This window comes from Impatiens glandulifera, chromosome 4, assembly GCF_907164915.1.
Source record: "Impatiens glandulifera chromosome 4, dImpGla2.1, whole genome shotgun sequence".
In the NCBI taxonomy this organism is placed as follows: Eukaryota; Viridiplantae; Streptophyta; class Magnoliopsida; order Ericales; family Balsaminaceae; genus Impatiens; species Impatiens glandulifera.
Genome location: NC_061865.1, coordinates 59068054 through 59085422, shown reverse-complemented (window position 1 = coordinate 59085422; position 17369 = coordinate 59068054). Strand labels below are relative to the sequence as shown.

At 33.7% G+C, this 17369-nt stretch overlaps 4 protein-coding genes across 7 annotated transcripts; 2 read left to right on the top strand and 2 right to left on the bottom strand.

The window, feature by feature from the left end:
* The first annotated feature begins 525 nt into the window (after positions 1–525).
* Positions 526–3870, top strand: LOC124933569 (ferric reduction oxidase 8, mitochondrial-like). 2 transcript variants are annotated; one of them, XM_047473985.1, is made up of 8 exons: positions 526–825; positions 896–986; positions 1070–1264; positions 1330–1561; positions 1631–1961; positions 2486–2738; positions 2820–3502; positions 3585–3870. In XM_047473985.1, exons 1-8 carry the CDS (start codon positions 669–671, stop codon positions 3749–3751), a joined length of 2109 nt encoding a protein of 702 aa, XP_047329941.1. In that variant the 5' UTR covers positions 526–668; the 3' UTR covers positions 3752–3870. The 2 variants fall into 2 exon arrangements, with proteins under 2 accessions (XP_047329941.1, XP_047329942.1); XM_047473986.1 differs by lacking the exon at positions 526–825 and having other exon boundaries at positions 968–986; positions 1147–1264.
* Positions 3871–4184: 314 nt separating this feature from the next.
* Positions 4185–5292, bottom strand: LOC124933571. Of its 2 annotated transcripts, XM_047473991.1 has the most exons (3): positions 4995–5292; positions 4516–4715; positions 4185–4239 (listed from the first exon to the last, which is right to left on the bottom strand). In XM_047473991.1, the coding sequence occupies exons 1-2, from the start codon at positions 5130–5132 to the stop codon at positions 4560–4562; spliced, it is 294 nt and encodes a 97-aa protein (XP_047329947.1). In that variant the 5' UTR covers positions 5133–5292; the 3' UTR covers positions 4185–4239; positions 4516–4559. The 2 variants fall into 2 exon arrangements, with proteins under 2 accessions (XP_047329947.1, XP_047329946.1); XM_047473990.1 differs by lacking the exon at positions 4185–4239 and having other exon boundaries at positions 4410–4715; positions 4995–5290.
* A 2555-nt stretch (positions 5293–7847) lies between these two features.
* LOC124933567 (protein JOKA2) lies at positions 7848–11554 on the top strand. Of its 2 annotated transcripts, none has more exons than XM_047473984.1 (8): positions 7848–7971; positions 8127–8168; positions 8325–9265; positions 9344–9464; positions 9553–9789; positions 9884–10033; positions 10484–11182; positions 11268–11554. In XM_047473984.1, exons 2-8 carry the CDS (start codon positions 8145–8147, stop codon positions 11364–11366), a joined length of 2271 nt encoding a protein of 756 aa, XP_047329940.1. In that variant the 5' UTR covers positions 7848–7971; positions 8127–8144; the 3' UTR covers positions 11367–11554. The 2 variants fall into 2 exon arrangements, with proteins under 2 accessions (XP_047329940.1, XP_047329939.1); XM_047473983.1 differs by having other exon boundaries at positions 7859–7971; positions 8088–8168.
* On the bottom strand, positions 11400–13669 carry LOC124933570 (pentatricopeptide repeat-containing protein At1g08070, chloroplastic-like). Its single transcript, XM_047473987.1, has one exon. It carries the CDS (start codon positions 13655–13657, stop codon positions 11576–11578), a length of 2082 nt encoding a protein of 693 aa, XP_047329943.1. The 5' UTR covers positions 13658–13669; the 3' UTR covers positions 11400–11575.
* Between the last annotated feature and the right edge of the window lie 3700 nt (positions 13670–17369).

Genomic DNA, 17369 nt, shown 5'->3' with positions numbered 1-17369 from the left:
CCTTAAAACCTTTTCAAAAACAATGAATGCACAATTATCATCAATTCCATAGAAACACGATGATTTGTGCGCATGTAAATTCATCGATGTCATGATTGATGAACATGGTGAGATTCAGCTTTCTCTTTGAATTGGCCGGCCATTGCTTTGAAGAATTTAGTGGGCAACCCTGTCACATGAGGTTTTAGGGGTTGAATCTAATTAGAAAAGAGAAATAGAGATCATAAAAAGATTAGACACTTTTCTTTCTTTTGAATAATTATACTTAAAAGAGAAAACCAATCCAAATGCCCCAGATTGGTCTCTTTGATCACTAACAATGACATGACCAGCAAAACCGAAAGAGGAATGCACTTTCTAATTGGTAGGACCATGAATCCATTATAAAAATGCATACCCATTTCAAATGGAATCTATCTTCATGAGCAATGATGAAGAAGAATATGCTTTATGACGACATCCCCATTCTAGTTCCATTATTGTTTACCTCCCCATTATGGTCTGTCTGTCTGCAATCTATGTGGTTCTTACTACATTCAGTTGCCATTGTATTGGATTTTGATATATCAACTGTTTTAACAGAAACCTTAAGAAGAAACAAACTTGTTATACATATAAATATAATATATAAGTAGAATCAGAGATCATAATTGAGGCCATCAGCAGATATGGCAAGTGCTTCTCTTCTTTTCATTCTCAAAATGCTAATCATCTTACTATTTGCTGGTTGGGTTTCTCTATGGATTCTTAAACCCACACAGCTTTGGACAAGGAAATGGAAACAAGCTGAACAAAGAGCTGCAAAAACTTTCTTTTCCTATAATGGTAATTTTAAACCCAACTGTTGGATTAGGTTCCTTCATTATAATAATGGTTTTGTGAAAAACATGTTTAGGACTTGATTTTGTCGTCTACGCTTTACCCGTCATTGCTCTTGCCGTGATTGTATCCATCTACACGGAATTGACTAGCAGATCAAACTCACGGTCAGTAATAATGTTACTAAAGTATAGTAATTCTTAATCGCAATTTCAGAATACTTGATGATATAGATATGATCGTTTTTTAGAAAGCCGAGGAGCTCATTTTCAGCTGTGTCTAATACCATCATTGTCAATCGGTTAACGGGAATTCTGTCGGTTGCAGAAGCAGTCTCGGTTTGCCTCTTTGTTGCGCTTCTCACTTGGATTTTCTACCGTCGATTCTCAAGTGACTTGGTTGGGAAAGGGATGATGATGCCGGTCAAATCATTGAAGCTGAATGGGTGAGAATTGTTTGTAAGAGCTGGTATTCAGCAGGTTTGTGCTTAAGTAAAATGGAATGTTTCAGGTGGCAGTTCAAGTTTTCAAGGGCTGCAACCAGATGCGGTTTGTTAGCCGAAGCCTGCCTCGCCCTCCTCTTTTTGCCCGTCTTGAGGATCTTGTCTGTGTTTAGATATATCGGGGTTCAGTTTGAATCTTCGGTCAAATACCATGTCTGGCTTGGAACCGCGATGATATTCTTTGCTACGGTCCACGGCACATGCACGTGGTTCATATGGGGTATCAACCACCTTGATGAGGTGACACTTTTTTCTCGGCTTTTTTTTTTCTGGTTTCAATTTTCTAGAGGTTTGAAATCTCGGTGGCAGATGTGGAGATGGCAAAGGACGGGTCGCATTTATCTAGCTGGGGAGATTGGTCTTGTTACAGGACTGGTAATTTGGATAACATCGCTTCCATGGATTAGGAGAAAAAAGTTCGAGGTTTTCTACTACACGCACCATTTGTATGTCGTTTTTGTTGTCTTTTTCTTGTTTCACGCCGGCGACAGGAGGTTCTACACGGTTCTCCCTGTTATCTTCCTCTACGGAATTGACAAGCTAGTTCGGATAGTGCAGTCAAGGTCAGAGTCGACGTGCGTTCTCTCTGCACGAGTCTTCCCTTGTAAAGCTGTAGAGCTCACCTTGCCCAAAGACCCGAGTATGTTCCTTCAAGTTCCAAATTACAAACAAATTTTTGGATGTTTACCTATTTGAAAACACTTTTTAGATATGGGTTTAAGACTGGATCTAAATCAGAATCTAGATGAGAAAATATAAATAAATTTATTAATCCTGCTCTATAACTAAGTTCTATCTTCAAACGCAATCTCATTGATCCACATTTACTTGACACAAAATGTGTTTCCAACATCTAAACTGCAATTCAGATGCAACAAGTTTTTCAAAATGGGCACACTATGTTCAGAAACACCATATTTCCCTATGTGATCTGGGTTTGTTCACAAATAACATATTCTCTGTGTGATCAATCTAAATCCACCTTTGGACGAGCATATAAATTTATTGACGGTGTGTCATCTAAACCTAGTTTCAGAACCTGTTTCCAAATGGGCCAAGTCTAAGTTCAGATACCACATATATTCCTATGTGTTCAATATGAATCCACATTTGGATGAGAAATATGAAAGAAATGATGTTTCCAAATGAACCCATATGATTCAGGATTGAAGTACAACCCAACAAGCATCGTCTTCATGAAAATACCGAGCATATCGAGATTTCAATGGCATTGTTTCAGCCTTTCATCGAGCTCTATGGTCGAGGAGCACACAATGTCTATTATAATCAAAGCCGAAGGGTGGTGGACGGGCTCTTTGTACGAAAAAATACAAGCCGAATTGGGAGGCTCCAAGGCTGGTCCTATTCCGGTCGCAATCGAAGGCCCTTATGGACCTGCCTCACTCAACATACTAAGGTGCAGGAAAGAGGTTCTTCTTAAGATCCTAGTTCTAATTCTTCTAATCATTTCTTGGCCTAAAATTTCTGGTTATCGCAGATATGAGAGTCTGCTTCTGGTTGCCGGAGGAAGTGGGATAACACCATTTCTGTCCATCTTGCAAGAAATAGTATATGCTGATCAAAACAAACGAGGTAATAGATTACCCGCAGAAGCAGAGCTCATTTATGTGACAAAAAATTCTCAAGATGTGAGCTTGTTGCAGCCCCTTTTTCGCCAACTTGCGAAGAAGTCGACTAGTCAGCTCCGCCTTAGGGTGCGTTTGTTTGTGACGCAAGAGCGTCGAAACAATCTAACTTTGAGGCAGCTGACAAACGAGATCTCTCGAACAGAGCTCGTTCGTTTCGAAACGAAACAATCCGACCGTCCGATTGGCGGGGTTGAGAATTCGGGTTCAATGGCCGTGATCGTTTGGTGTTGTTCTGTGGTCTTCCTTTTTCTAACTTGCGTATTCAATGTGGTCTTCGTTCAACCTGCCATGAAAGGAAAGGATAAGAAGAAAAAGATCCCGTCAACTGTAACCGATTCGTTCCTTTTATGTTCGTTTGTGGCTGCACTCGGGTGTGGAATAATGGTGGCGATTCTGTTGAGATTGAGGAGGGTGAAGAAAGATGACGACGAAAAAGAAAAACTGTCAAGCTCAGACGAAATGGATGAAATGGACGAAAACGCCCTTGAGGAGAATTGTGAAATCAACTTCACAGGAAGGCCCTGCTTCAAAGGTGATAATAACGTTATAGATCTTTAATTTGGTTGAACCTGTTAAAGTATATATTACAAAATTTGGCATGAACTTCTTGACAGATATATTCTCCGAGCTCACAAAAGATAGAAGAAGCTCGGAAATAGGAGTTTTGGTCTGTGGTCCAGAGACAATGAAGGAATCAGTCGCTTCTTCGCTGCCCAAACTGAACAGGGCGCTTCCCGGGCAGCCGCGTTTCGATTTCCATTCCCTGACCTTTACACTTTAGCTAGATTCCGACAAAATGCAGGAATTTCAAGAAGTTTAAGGTATCATTTATGTTTTAGATAATCCAAAATCAAAATGGATGTTGTCTATCTAAAATCCAAATCTGCACATCCCTTTCAATTAAGTGTCAACAAGAACATTAATTGAAATGCTTCATAAAAGTAGAAAAATAAAGTGTATCAGATGGTGCAGTTCATTGCATACCAACTTCTTACTCAAATTCTTACCAAAGGGATTCAACTTAACCAGTTTCGGTTTCCATTCCCTGACCTTTACACTTTAGCTAGATTCCGACGAAATGCAGGAATTTCGAGAAGTTTTAAGGTCTCATTTATGTTTTAGATAATCCAAAATCAAAATGGATGTTGTCTATCAAAAATCCAAATCTGCCCATCCCTTTCAATTGTGTATCAACAAGAGAACATTAAATGAAATGCTTCATAAAAGTAGAAAAAAAAAGTGTATCAGATAGTGCAGTTCATTGCATAACAACTTCTTACTCGAATTCTTACCAAAGGGATTCAACTTAACCAGTTTCAGTTTCCATTCCCTGACCTTTACACTTTAGCTAGATTCCGATGAAATGCAGGAATTTCGAGAAGTTTTAAGGTATCATTTATGTTTTAGATAATCCAAAATCAAAATGGATGTTGTCTATCTAAAATCCAAATCTGCACATCCCTTTCAATTGAGTGTCAACAAGAACATTAATTGAAATGCTTCATAAAAGTAGAAAAAAAGATTGTATCAGATAGTGCAGTTCATTGCATACCAACTTCTTACTCGAATTCTTACCAAAGAGATTCAACTTAACCAGTTTCCTGCTCAAACTCGTCGCCTTCTGATTCCTCTACATTGTCTGCATCCTCCTCCTCTGCTTCATTCTCGCTTTCTTGTTTGTCATTTTCAGCTGTTGTTTTCCCTATCACAATTGTGTTGCTCATTGCAGTCCTGATTTCTTTGCACTGTGAGATCAAAGAAATAAACTGTCAATCAATCAATCAAACAATCAATCAAGAAACGAGAATGTATGTATATACATCCAATATATCCTTTATGAATCACTATATCAATCTTGGATATTAGAAGCCCTAAATTGCAGGCAATAGGGTACTGAGAGAATCAAAATCATTTACCCTAAAAAGAATCGAATATACAAATCAAGCAGATTTAGTGTATACAATCAATGAAACTATATCCCAGTAAAAAAAAGACGCGATTTATGGATAATTCAAGATAATAACCTTCTCGTCGAATTCGGATTCCTCCAAAGCAAGGAGGGCTTCATCGTTGTTGGTCTGGGGCCACTGAGAGTGAAGAAGAAATGACGAAGTCTTCGTCGATTGTGGGTACTGCGGCATGAACCCTGGAAACTGCAACATCTCTTTGTAAATTGTCGTGAAAACTCAAATGGTCACTTTCAATGATACAGTGATTGATTCCGTATAGAATTTGAAATTCATCGGCGATTGTTTCCTGTAGGCATAATAATTGTTAGATTTATTGAAGAAGAAGTTTCCCCTCTAAAGTCTTCAATGGCTTGACCTAGGAAACTTCCTCTTCAATCCTCATTCTTTTCTTTTTGTCCATTCAAGACCAGATCTTTAACTTTTTCTAATCTCTACTTTCAAATAATCTCTAAGATTATATATTTAATGATTAACTAAGAATTTTTTCAAATTATTCCTTTTTGGAATACTGTTTTGCATTAGTTTTTTTTAAGAGTAATAAATTTTAATTTTAAAAAAATAAAATAAAATTAAGAAAATGAGATAAACATATTATAAAATAATCTCAATCAAAATCAATTATTTAGAAATTAATCTCAATATCAATTAAATATTATTGAGATCAACATATATGTTAAGGATGGTATAAAAAAAATGTATATAAGAAATACATATTCTATAATATTTATTATATATATATTTTTAATAAATATTATAGAAATAATAAATAGATATATTCATTTCTTCCATTTAAACGAAAAAAAAAAAAAAAATTTGTTGATTTTTTTTTCTTTAGAGAGAATCCTAATGACTATGAATTGTTAATTTTTTTAACTTTATAAAAAAGTTAGCTAAAATATATTATAATTTTATTTTATTTACTTTACATATATTGTAGCCACCAAATATTAATAAAATCAGATTCCCTTTATACTTTACCATTAAAATAAAATAATTATAATAAAATAAAATTTTATAAAAACACAATTATTTTTAAAAAAATTAAGATTTTTTTATTTTTAAGTTTAGTATTATTTTTTTATTTAATTATTTTTAAAAAAAATTGAGTCTTGTTTTTAGGTGAAAATAATCCTCAAAAGTTAAAAACAACCCAAGTATTAAAAATTAAATAATATATAACTTAAAAACATTATATTACTTTCTATATCTTCTATCCCATCATTTAATTTATTACCAAAAATACTAAAATACCTTTATTTTAAATTATTATTTTTTATTTTATTATTATATATTAATAACTTTTAAATATTTTTATCAAAAATATATACCAACTCAAAATTATCATTAATCATATAAATAACCAAGTTATTTATATAACTAGAAGAACTAGCATTTAGCCCGTGCATTTGCACGAGTAATAATATAAAAAACCGTGAAAAAAGTTACAGATAACATTTTTAATTTTATTTTTAACCGTTTTAAGTTTATATGTGGGTCAACACATAATCCGACCCAAATATCCATTTACTCAACATCATTATATATTAATTAGTTAAAAAGTTGAACTTATATTAATATTAAAACGTCCCGCATTTATCAAATTTGGTGTTTGAATTTAAAATATAAAGGGTTTGTAGCCTAGTTGGTTAAAAAGTTGTACTTGTTTTGTTAGGTTGCAAGTTCAAAACATACCTCTAGCATTTTTAATTTTATTTTTAACCGTTTTAAATTTAAAAACGGGTAAACCCACAATCTGACCCAAGTATCCAAATTAACCACAGCTCTCGACCCGGCAATCCGGACACTTTAAAAATTAAGCATCATTATATATATATAGATTAGTTAGTTAAAAAGTTGAACTTATATTAATATTAAAACGTCCCGCATTTATCAAATTTGGTGTTTGAATTTAAAATATAAAGGGTTTGTAGCCTAGTTAGTTAAAAGGTTGTACTTGTTTTGTTAGGTTGCAAGTTCGAAACATACCTCTAGCATTTTTAATTTTATTTTTAACCGTTTTAAATTTAAAAACGGGTAAATCCACAATCCGACCCAAGTATCCAAATTAACCACAGCTCTCGACCCGTCAATCCGGACACTTTAAAAATTAAGCATCATTATATATATATAGATTTGAACATGGACTTAGGTCTTGTTTGATCTTTGGGTTATTGAGATAAAACTTATGTTTTATCTCAAACACCAACAATCACATCTAGGGGTGAGTACTCATATACCTTAATATTTTATTTATACTTTATATTTTATCGAAAATTTTGGTATACAAAAAATTCATACATTTATCATTACATACCCTACATTTTTCAATAAATTGAACTTATTTTCCATATAATTTTTCTCACTCCTAATCACGTCACAAATCAAATCAAATCAATTAATTTATTAATTAAAATATTAAAATTACCCTTTACTTATATTTTATATTTATTTTATTATATTATAAATATATATAAATTAAATTAATAAACTATTTCATTTAAAAAAATTATATTAAATAAAAATAAATTCAAAATAAAAATAAAATAATTTAAATAAATAATTATACTAGAAAATAAAGTTAAATATATTTAAATAAAAAATATTAATTAATTTATAAATATATCTCATTTAAATGAAATATTTATAAATAAATTTATTCAAATTTTTTTTATATAAATTAACTTTAAATAATTATTTTAATTTAATTTTTTTTAATAATTTTTATAACATTTATTTAATGAGAGAGAGTATAAGTTGAAAGAATAATAAAAAAATAAAAGAATGAATAATAATAATAAACAATTGTTTAGGATGAGGTTGGACTTTTGTGATGGATGAGCCTATAATTAGTTTTATTTTTTCATTTTATTTTTATCGATTAGAGGCTGTTGATCTTCCTTTTCTTTTCTTTGGAAAGAAGAAAAGCAACCCAAAGAAGATATACACTGATCATCTTCTTCTTCTCCAACAGAAAGAACGGGGTTTTAGAGAGAAGGTAGCGAGATAATCACGCCTAGCTGCTACACGTGGAGTACGTCGGTGACCCATTCTAAATACCATTTCTTTACTTTTATCTCTTTTACCCTTTTTTCGCTATACCATTTCGTCTTAATTTGCTCCCTCCCCCCTTCCCCAATTCATTTTTAGGGTTAAGGGTTTCTTAATTCATCGTTTCTCTGATCACAGGAACTCTTTGTTCGAGATATGGACTCTAAAATAGTCATCAAGGTTTGATTTTATCCTTTCCCCTTTATCATGTTCTTTGATTCTATCATTTTTACAGCTGTAGATTGACGAATGGTCGATGATTTCTTCTTGTTAGACATGTTTTTGAATAACCCATGATCGGAATGTTGTAATCATTGATGGGTTTTCCTTTTTCAGGTTAAGTATGGTGAGACACTTAGGCGTTTCAATGCACAAGTTAACGATGGTGGTAACTTGGATATTGATATGTTGAGACTTAGGGAAAAGATCATCAACCTATTTGGGTTTTCTCCTGAAACGGATTTTACTCTTACATATGTTGATGAAGATGGTGATGTGGTAACCCTTGTTGATGATGATGATCTCTATGATGTGATGAATCAATCTTTGAATCCTTTGAGGATAACTGTGAAACTGAACAACAGAAATGGTGGGTTTTCAACCAGGTCGAGTGGATCATCTACCCCGATGAGATCACATCAGCCCTTTGATTTGAATGGTATATCCAAAGTTATGAAATCTGTTCCTGAGCCTTTGCGCGAGACTCTGTCGAAGCTTTCTCTTGAAGTTGCTTCTAAGGCCTCGCATACTGGCCCGATAATTGCTGGTCTAGTTGATTCTCTTTCAAAGCTGGGTCAATCTGTGAACCCGGAGACTCCGAGGAGGAACGATGTATCCGTTCCTGTTCCTGCACAGAATTCTGATATCAAGCAAACACCGGTCAAATTTGGTACCCAGAACGGGAAAGAGTCAGAGGTTAATGATGCTGTTGGCGATGGAAAGCAGAAAGTTGAGAAAACTGATGGATTTAGACCTTTTGTGATCAAACCGATTAACCAAGCTAAAAGGGACTCTAAATCTGCTAATGTAGATGGTGTTAAGGCGACTAAATTCCCTCGTGGTCCTGGCAACAGTGCTGTTTCACAGCTTGTCTTGAATCCGACAAATGAATCTCCTTTTCAAGGATCTGGTTTGTCTTTTGGTGGCCCTGGTCCGTGTCCATTCAAAAGGAGCTACAGACGCAACAATGGAATGGGTGGTAGTGTTTACCATAGGGGTATCCGTTGCGATGGATGTGGGGTGCATCCAATTACTGGACTGCGTTTCAAGTCTAAAGTGTAATCAATTAATCACCTATTTTTGTATATCTTTATTGGTTTTGAGTCCTGATCAATTCTCATTTCTGTGTTTATCAGAAAAGAAGATTATGATCTATGCAGCAATTGTTTCACCAACCTTGGAAATGAAGATGATTACCTCAGAATTGACCGTCCTGTTACTAGAAGTCCCAATCTCGTCAGAGAGTTGGATGGTTCTGTATGTGACAGATCTGATCTTATTGTTTGATTGTATTTTTTAGGATTTCTAAATGTTGCTTACCCATGTTCTTGATTGTGAATCGCAGGAACAATTTCCTTCTGATGTCTTTCATGGGATGATAAATATGAGAGAACATCTTAAGCTTGATGGAAGATTCGTCATGGACATTAATGTCCTTGATGGTACTGTTTTGGCTCCGTCGACTCAATTTACCAAGATTTGGCGAATGACAAACAATGGAAGAGCTTCTTGGCCAAGGGGAACAGAACTTGTTTGGATAGGGGGAGATAAATTCAGTAGCATAACCCGTGCTGCACTTCAGGTTTTTACATTCTCCACTTAACTGCCGTTTTCTTTATAGATATCATAAAAGCCCAATTATCAAGTGTTTTATCCTTTTTTATTTGAATGTTTAGATTTCTGTTGAGGGATTAGCTGTGGGTAAAGAGATTGATATCGCTGTCGATTTCTGTGCACCCGAGTTTCCTGGTCGCTATATCTCTTACTGGAGACTGTCATCACCTTCTGGCCCGACGTTTGGGCAGCGTGTTTGGGTTCTCATCGAGGTAATACAGGCCATATTTGATCTAGGTTGTTTCCAAATTACATTGTTTGACTAAGGTTATTCAAAATCAGGTTATTTGAGTACAAATAAATTAGGTTAAAAATTTATTATGAATACTTTTTTTACTTTTATATAGAGGTTGATTATTTGAATGGTGAGTAACGAATAAACTCAAATAACCCACTTCAAACTAAGGCCTTAATTTTGGATTCATTTAGCAAGAGCTTGTTTAATGTGAATGGGTTATTTGAAAAATAAATGTTATTTGGGTTAGATAGATGACTAAAATATAGTTCATATTTAATCTTTAAAATGTTAAAAAACTATATTGTAATGGTTTTTTTGTTAGATGATCAGTTTCATGTTAGGATAAGTGGATATCACGATTAAATCCAAACAATTCTTCATCAATCAAGGCCTTGCAGTTCAAAGTTTTCCCGTAATTTTGTAGGTTGATGCTGCTTTGAAAGACCCCCTTAGCGAGAGGCTTAGTGGGTTGAACTTGAATCTGCCACCTGTCAGCTCTGACACAAATGACGTCGACATTGATATGAATTTCGACCCCATGATGGAGGATAAAGCTCATGTTACTGATGATTATATTAACACCGAAGAAAATGAACCTGAGCCTGTCTTTCCAACCTTAACAGATCATGTTAGTGCTGTAAAACAGGTGGATCCACTCGTCCAAGCATATGCAAAAAAAATAGAGGGTACAGGTTACCCGATTTTTGGCACTTGGTCAGTTGGAAGTGGATCCGGATCAGCTGGATCCGTTGTGTTTCCAACCAAGCCAAATTTCTCAATCCATCCTTCTCTATTGGCTGTCGGAAGTATTGGTAACTCTGTTCAACCCATCATTGACATGAAGGAAGCTGCTCCCACTGCCCCTGTTGCTGCCCCGGTTGCTGCTCCCACTGCCCCGGTTGCTGCTCCCACTGCCCCAGTTGCTGCCCCCACTGCCCAAGTGGCTGATGATAACAATGATGTGGAGCTGACCCTCCTTAAGGAGCTTGAGGACATGGGTTTCATGGAAATCAATCTGAATAAGGAGATTTTGAGGAAGAATGAGTATGATTTTGAACAGTCTGTTGATGAACTTTGTGGAGTATCTGAATGGGATCCTATCCTGGAGGAGCTGAATGAGATGGTAAGTTTTTCTTTTAGGCCTTTTTTTTTGGGTTAATTCAATTGAATCTCGGTTAAGCATCAGTTCGTGTTGTGTTGAGTTTCAGGGTTTCTCTAACAAGGAAATGAACAAGAGGCTGCTGAAGAAGAACAACGGGAGCATCAAGCGCGTTGTGTTGGATCTGATAGCCGGAGAAAAAGCGTAATCTCGAACATGCACTTATGTTTTTTTTTTTGTCGTCGTCTATCTTTAGTTATATGAATAAGTTGTTAAACTGCCAGAAGGTTATTGGGTTTTGTTATGTTGCTTGCTGTGCTGTATATTTTAAATTTGGTAACTGGCAATATGTTATGTAAGGATCATTAAAAGTTTGGTAATATTTTCTATTTAGTAGATGAATTTGAAACTTTTTACTTACCAGTAATCCTTACACGAACAGATGCCGTTCTTGAAATGGTGGAAGCGGTTGCTATCCCTGATGACAAATTCTCTATCGTATACGTTTGATATTATCTTAACTGCGTTATGGCAATCTTTACACACCCTAAGATTCTTCGATATTCGAATTAGAGTCCCTGGCTGTGTCTTCAATAGTCCATAGGCAATAGCCAACTTCTCGCTATGGTGAGAAACTGAGGTTTCCTTGTCATAATCTTCATCTGCATCGATTCTTGCATCGTTAATGTTAGGTTTGTATCCAGCCAGCTTAATATTCTTGATCATGTCATTGACCGCGCCATAAATGTGTTTCGAGTCTGGATGGATGCTTTCTTCTGCGAAAATCTCATGTACAACACCATCCAACTCAATCAGGCTTCCTCCGGGTGGTTTCTTGATTCCCTTTCCTTTCATCTCACTCCGAATGTTTAACGCTTTTGTGTGATCGCCGACAGATGAATAAACATTCGATAGGAGTATGTAATCGCCGCTGTTCATGGGTTCAAGTCTGACCAAATTCTTTAAACTTTCTTCCGCTATGTCTATGTTCTTGTGAAGCTTACACGAAGCCAGCAATGTCCTCCAAATTATTGCGTTTGGTTTGATGGGCATGTTTAGGATGAATTGATAAGCTTCAGTAATAGAACCGAATCGGCCGAGGATGTCAACCATGCAACCGTAGTGTTCGATTTTCGGTTCGACGTTGAAATCTCGGCTCATGCTTTCGAATAGTTTTCGACCTTCCTGAACCAAACCCGAATGGCTGCAGGCTGATAGAACAGCGATGAATGTTACTTCATTAGGGTCTATGTTGTTCTTCACCATCGCATGGAAAGATTCAATTGCGGTTTTCCCTTTTCCATTACTAGCTAAACCTTGGATTAACGATGTCCAAGACCAAACATTTTTTGTAGGCATTTGATCAAACACTAAAATTGCATTATCAATACATCCACATTTTGAATAGAAATCGATTAAAGCTGTTCCCAAATTGACTGTAATCTTCAATTTCTTCCTGTTCATATACGAATGAATCCATTCACCCGTTTTCAAAGCTCCAAGAACAGAACAAGAAGTAAGAACACTAACCATAGTTACCTCATTAGGTTCTACATTCGCCTTCTGCATTTCGTCAAACAGTTGAAGTGCATCTTTACAACGATTGACTTGATTAAAACCAGAGATCATGGCACTCCAAGCTACAACATCCTTAACAGGCATTTCATCGAACAGTTCCTTTGCTTTATCCAAATATCCACATTTCGCATACATATCAATCAATGCCGTGATTAAATTTATATTCATTTTACTTACTCCATGTTTATGAATCCATTCGCCAAGTTCAATATCTGCTAATCTTCCACAAGCAGGAAGAACACAAATCAAAGTGACTTCATTAAACTCAACATTCAATTCCATCATATCACGAAACAAATTCACGACCTCTTTCCATCTACTATTCTTGATATAACCTGCAAACATCGCGTTCCAGCAATAAACATCCTTCATCGGCATTGCGTCGAATACTTTACGAGCAATATCGACATCGCCACAGGAACCGTACATATGAATCAAAGTGTTCTCCACAAACCCATATGAAATTAACCCATGTTTTATCATCTGAGCATGTATCTGTCTTCCTTCTTTGATAGCTCCGATTCTTGAACAAGCTTTCAAAACGCAGGTGAAGGTGAAATCATCGGGTTTTACCGAACTATCACACATTTGTTTGAACAACATAATTGCTTCGTTAGGAGATTGGTTTAACGTGAATCCTCTGATCATTATGTTGAATGAACTTGCGCATGGTTCTTTGACATCACTGAAGACTGCTAGAGCATAGTCTATTGATTTCTCTGGAAGGAGGATAGCTGCGGATTCGATAAGGTTGTCGGATATGGAAGGGTAATGCAGGATGAAACGGGTTTTGATTAGGTGGCCGTGGATTTGATGAAGGTCTCTAATTGTTTTACATTGTTGAAGAATTAGGGTTTTGGGGTTATGGGGGAATTCGGTGATGGTCGTCGGAGCTCCGGCGGGGAGGAGAGAGAAAGCCATTCTGTGTTGGTCTTCTTATTTCACACTTCATTTTATTTTATTAAATATTTGTATGTAGTATTTAATAATTGTTTTTTTTTTTATCAAAACCTTATATAATATAATTTATTATTTAACACATTATTATTTTTATTTGTTTTTGAATTTTGGAAACTACTTGGACCCAAGTCATCACCTTACTATATATATAATAATTGGTATCACATATTGTGTTAGAACAACATGATTTCATTACTAATTTAACCTAAATTTATATTTGAGCTATCAATTCTATTTTTTAAAATAGGAGGAACATGTTAATTTTTGAAAGAAACATCCATCAATAATTGGTTCTTTTCGTTCTGGAAGGCAACGTCTATGTTGAGAGTTTTTCTAAGCTACAAGACTCAAAGCCGACCTCGAGTTTTTGACTGTCTTAACCTGGTAGAAAAATGTCAATATATATTTTTTTTGTCCTATGTTTAGTTTAAAAAATTAATTAAAAAAATGGTTTGGGTGAGATTTGAATTCATAATCAAATAAAAGTTTTAAAATTTTATTTTAAACTACTAAGATACAACATCTTATGTTTAAAATTGCAATAAATTTAACTAAATATCTTACCGTTTTTAATAAATGGACTGCCCTAGTCCAAAGGTTTGTCGGTGTCACCTAGGGCGGCCCTAACGAAACTAGATGGATATCGGGAGAAAAGCGACAAATAGTTGAAAAAGATCGACGAGTCTTTGATAAAGATTGACAAATTTTCAAAAAAAATTAATGTTCAGGTTGGACAACATGAGAAATTTGAGCAAATGACCCTAAAAATAAGGTGAATTACTTTTGGTGAGGGTGAATAAATTAAATAGCGCTGGTGACCCATTTTTTTTTCTGACGAGAATGTCCCTATTGCGTCACGCATCCTCAGGTTGCGTGACGCAATTTTTTATTTTTTTATTTTTTAAAAAATTTTAATTATGAAATTTTTTGAACGAAAATGCCCAAGTTGCGTCACGCAACCCCGTTGCGTTACGCAATCGCGTCACGCAACCTCAGGTGCGTCACGCAATCGCGAGACGAAAAAAAAAATTGAAAAAAAAAAAAAAAAATCGGTTGCGTGACGCAAGGGTATAATTGTCATTAAAAAAAAAAGAGGATCACCAGCACTATTTAAATTATTCACCCTCATTTCCCTCAATTCACCATATTTTTAGGGTCACATGTCAAATTCCCCGGACAACATGCGAATGTTATAAGACAATTTTATAACAATGAAACATATTGAAAATGGGTGGCAATGTAAAACTTAAATGTTTTAATTTATTCTTAAATGATATGTATGACTTAAAGTTTAACGAGAACTTATATAGTTGTATATGTTACCAAATGACAAATTTTGTCATAATTTAGTAGATGTATTTCATAATTTTATACTATTCTTTCAATCCTTTATTTGTATGGAAAGAATTAGAGAATAAATTTTATACTATTTCTTTATATTATTTAACAAATTTAGAGAATTCCTTATTGGGCAAGGGATTTGATTTAAATGCATTAAGCACAAAATGTGACTTACACATCCTTTTAAACATGTATGCATATTCTTACCCTTGTATCTTCGGGTTAGAGTATACACTTAATATATGGTTTAACTGAACATAAAAGAAAAATATATAGTTGATAGATCTTGCATCTAAGGTTGGGCCGAAAAGGCCCATGCGCCCAAGATTGGGCCGAATTAGGTTCACGCGTATATTGAGAATGAAAACCCTAATATTGCATATAAATAGGTGTTGCCTCCTCTGACACTCATTTGAACAAGTCTGAATCACAAGTTATTACTGTCCTGCTAAAGGTTTCACATGTATACAGTTAGATGTATAATGGTTTTGATGCTAGGTCTAAGATGTGACATGTTCATAAGTTGTTTGAACACACTGCCGCTTCTTAAAATTTTACCAAAACTTAAGTGTGTATATTCAAGATTAGATCAAAGGATAGAAGGTATAAAATGTTGTGTGTTCTTTTATTAACATTTTAACATCGATTATAAAAATGAAAGTTACGTGATTTTGAAATTTTGATTTTCCAATACTTTTCAGGGCACTCGATCTCCAATAGCTTGGAGATCTGCTTTTCGTCGCTTCAAGGATTCAAACCTCCCCCAAATCCAAACCTGGACCAGCTGAAATGGAGTTGCGACAACTCAGTTTAAACCGTTCAACACAACTATCTTGAATGTTTCAAAGGAAAAATACAACCAACTCCAATGATTCTGAGTACAAAGATGATTAACCAATCCTGCTGATGACAGCCTGAGCCTGATTGATGAGTTTTTAAGTTATATAAGCCTTAGTTAATTAGTTATAAATGTCTGAAGGGTAAGGAGAAAACTAAAATTGTACAAATATTATAATTATTATTATTAATAAAATAAGATGTTGATATATATATATATATAATTGTTATGGGTGTCTTTCTTTTATTTTCAAATTAGAAAGTTGTTAATAATGAATTTTATTTTTAAATATTTTATGATTTTATATATAATATACACTTTTAAATATATATGTTTAAATCAAACATTCAAATCGTGTCTATAACAACTTATATAATTTTTTTTATACTTTTGGTAATTAATTAAAAAATTATTTTACTTAAAAAAATTAATGAACTGAATGAATGATTTAATTATTTTATAAAAATATAATTTACTATTTCAAAACATTTAAAACATATTAGATAAAATTTGTATATATTTTATCATTAAAATTTCATTTAATATATAACATGTCAATTAAATATAATAATAATAATAATGTTTAATTCAAAATTTTGAAAGTTAAATATTCGATATCCACCTTATTATCTCTGGAAATAATAATAATTATAGATATATATTCTCTTCTATTTTTAAATTTTTTCTCATATATATATATATATATATATATATATATATATATATATATATAATTATATTCTCTTTTATAATTAATTTTAAATAAATATATTTTTCTCATTAATAAAAAATATATATTGTCTTATTAATAATTTTTATACATATTTATTTATATATATATATATTAATATAAATAATAAAACATATATATATATATTGTAATGAGTTTTAGTATTTGTAGCAGTAAAATTACACTTTTCTTGACTCATGAAAATAAAATAACACAGTTAATTGGACTAGCATTTCATAAAAAAATATTAATAGACTTGACGATTTCTAAATAACAGTGGTCATATTGTATATTATAATAATTGGTGTCACATAATATGTTTTTGATTATTAGAAATGATCAACAACTACATCGAGCAATGGTGATATCCAATTTTAAGTCGGTAATTAATTTTCACGACTTCTATAATCATAACTCGACTCTATAATTATAACTATTTTTTTCAACTTTTACGAATGATAATTATTTTTTCAACGTATTTATTTTATCGACTTTAACATTCGACTATAAAATACAACATAAAATTTTATATCTCAACAAGAGTTTCTAAAGCCACAATGAGGACTTACAGAAAAGGATGCTCGGTGATAAACTATCACAAATGCTGTTTCAAGAGGAAAAAAGTGGATGACTAAATTTCGTGCTCTTAGTTCTAATGAAGAGAGATATGTAAAACAGAAATCGAGGCAAAACTGATTATCCCTTAGAGATAATAATACATTGTTTTTCTACATAAAGTGTTCTGCAAGGAACTTGATAAATCG

Bases quoted from the DNA above. Each gene is read 5' to 3' on its own strand.
- LOC124933567 (XM_047473984.1), top strand. From the start codon at position 8,145: ATGGACTCTAAAATAGTCATCAAG. The intron at 9,266-9,343 runs GTAATCAATTAA...TGTGTTTATCAG, and splicing joins CTGCGTTTCAAGTCTAAAGT to AAAAGAAGATTATGATCTAT. The intron at 9,465-9,552 runs GTATGTGACAGA...TGTGAATCGCAG, and splicing joins TCAGAGAGTTGGATGGTTCT to GAACAATTTCCTTCTGATGT.
- LOC124933571 (XM_047473991.1), bottom strand. From the start codon at position 5,132: ATGTTGCAGTTTCCAGGGTTCATGCCGCAGTACCCACAATCGACGAAG. The intron at 4,716-4,994 runs GTTATTATCTTG...TTGATCTCACAG, and splicing joins AATCCGAATTCGACGAGAAG to TGCAAAGAAATCAGGACTGC.
- LOC124933570 (XM_047473987.1), bottom strand. From the start codon at position 13,657: ATGGCTTTCTCTCTCCTCCCCGCCGGAGCTCCGACGACCATCACCGAA.
- LOC124933569 (XM_047473985.1), top strand. From the start codon at position 669: ATGGCAAGTGCTTCTCTTCTTTTCATTCTCAAAATGCTAATCATCTTA. The intron at 987-1,069 runs GTCAGTAATAAT...ATCGTTTTTTAG, and splicing joins ACTAGCAGATCAAACTCACG to AAAGCCGAGGAGCTCATTTT. The intron at 3,503-3,584 runs GTGATAATAACG...ACTTCTTGACAG, and splicing joins AGGAAGGCCCTGCTTCAAAG to ATATATTCTCCGAGCTCACA.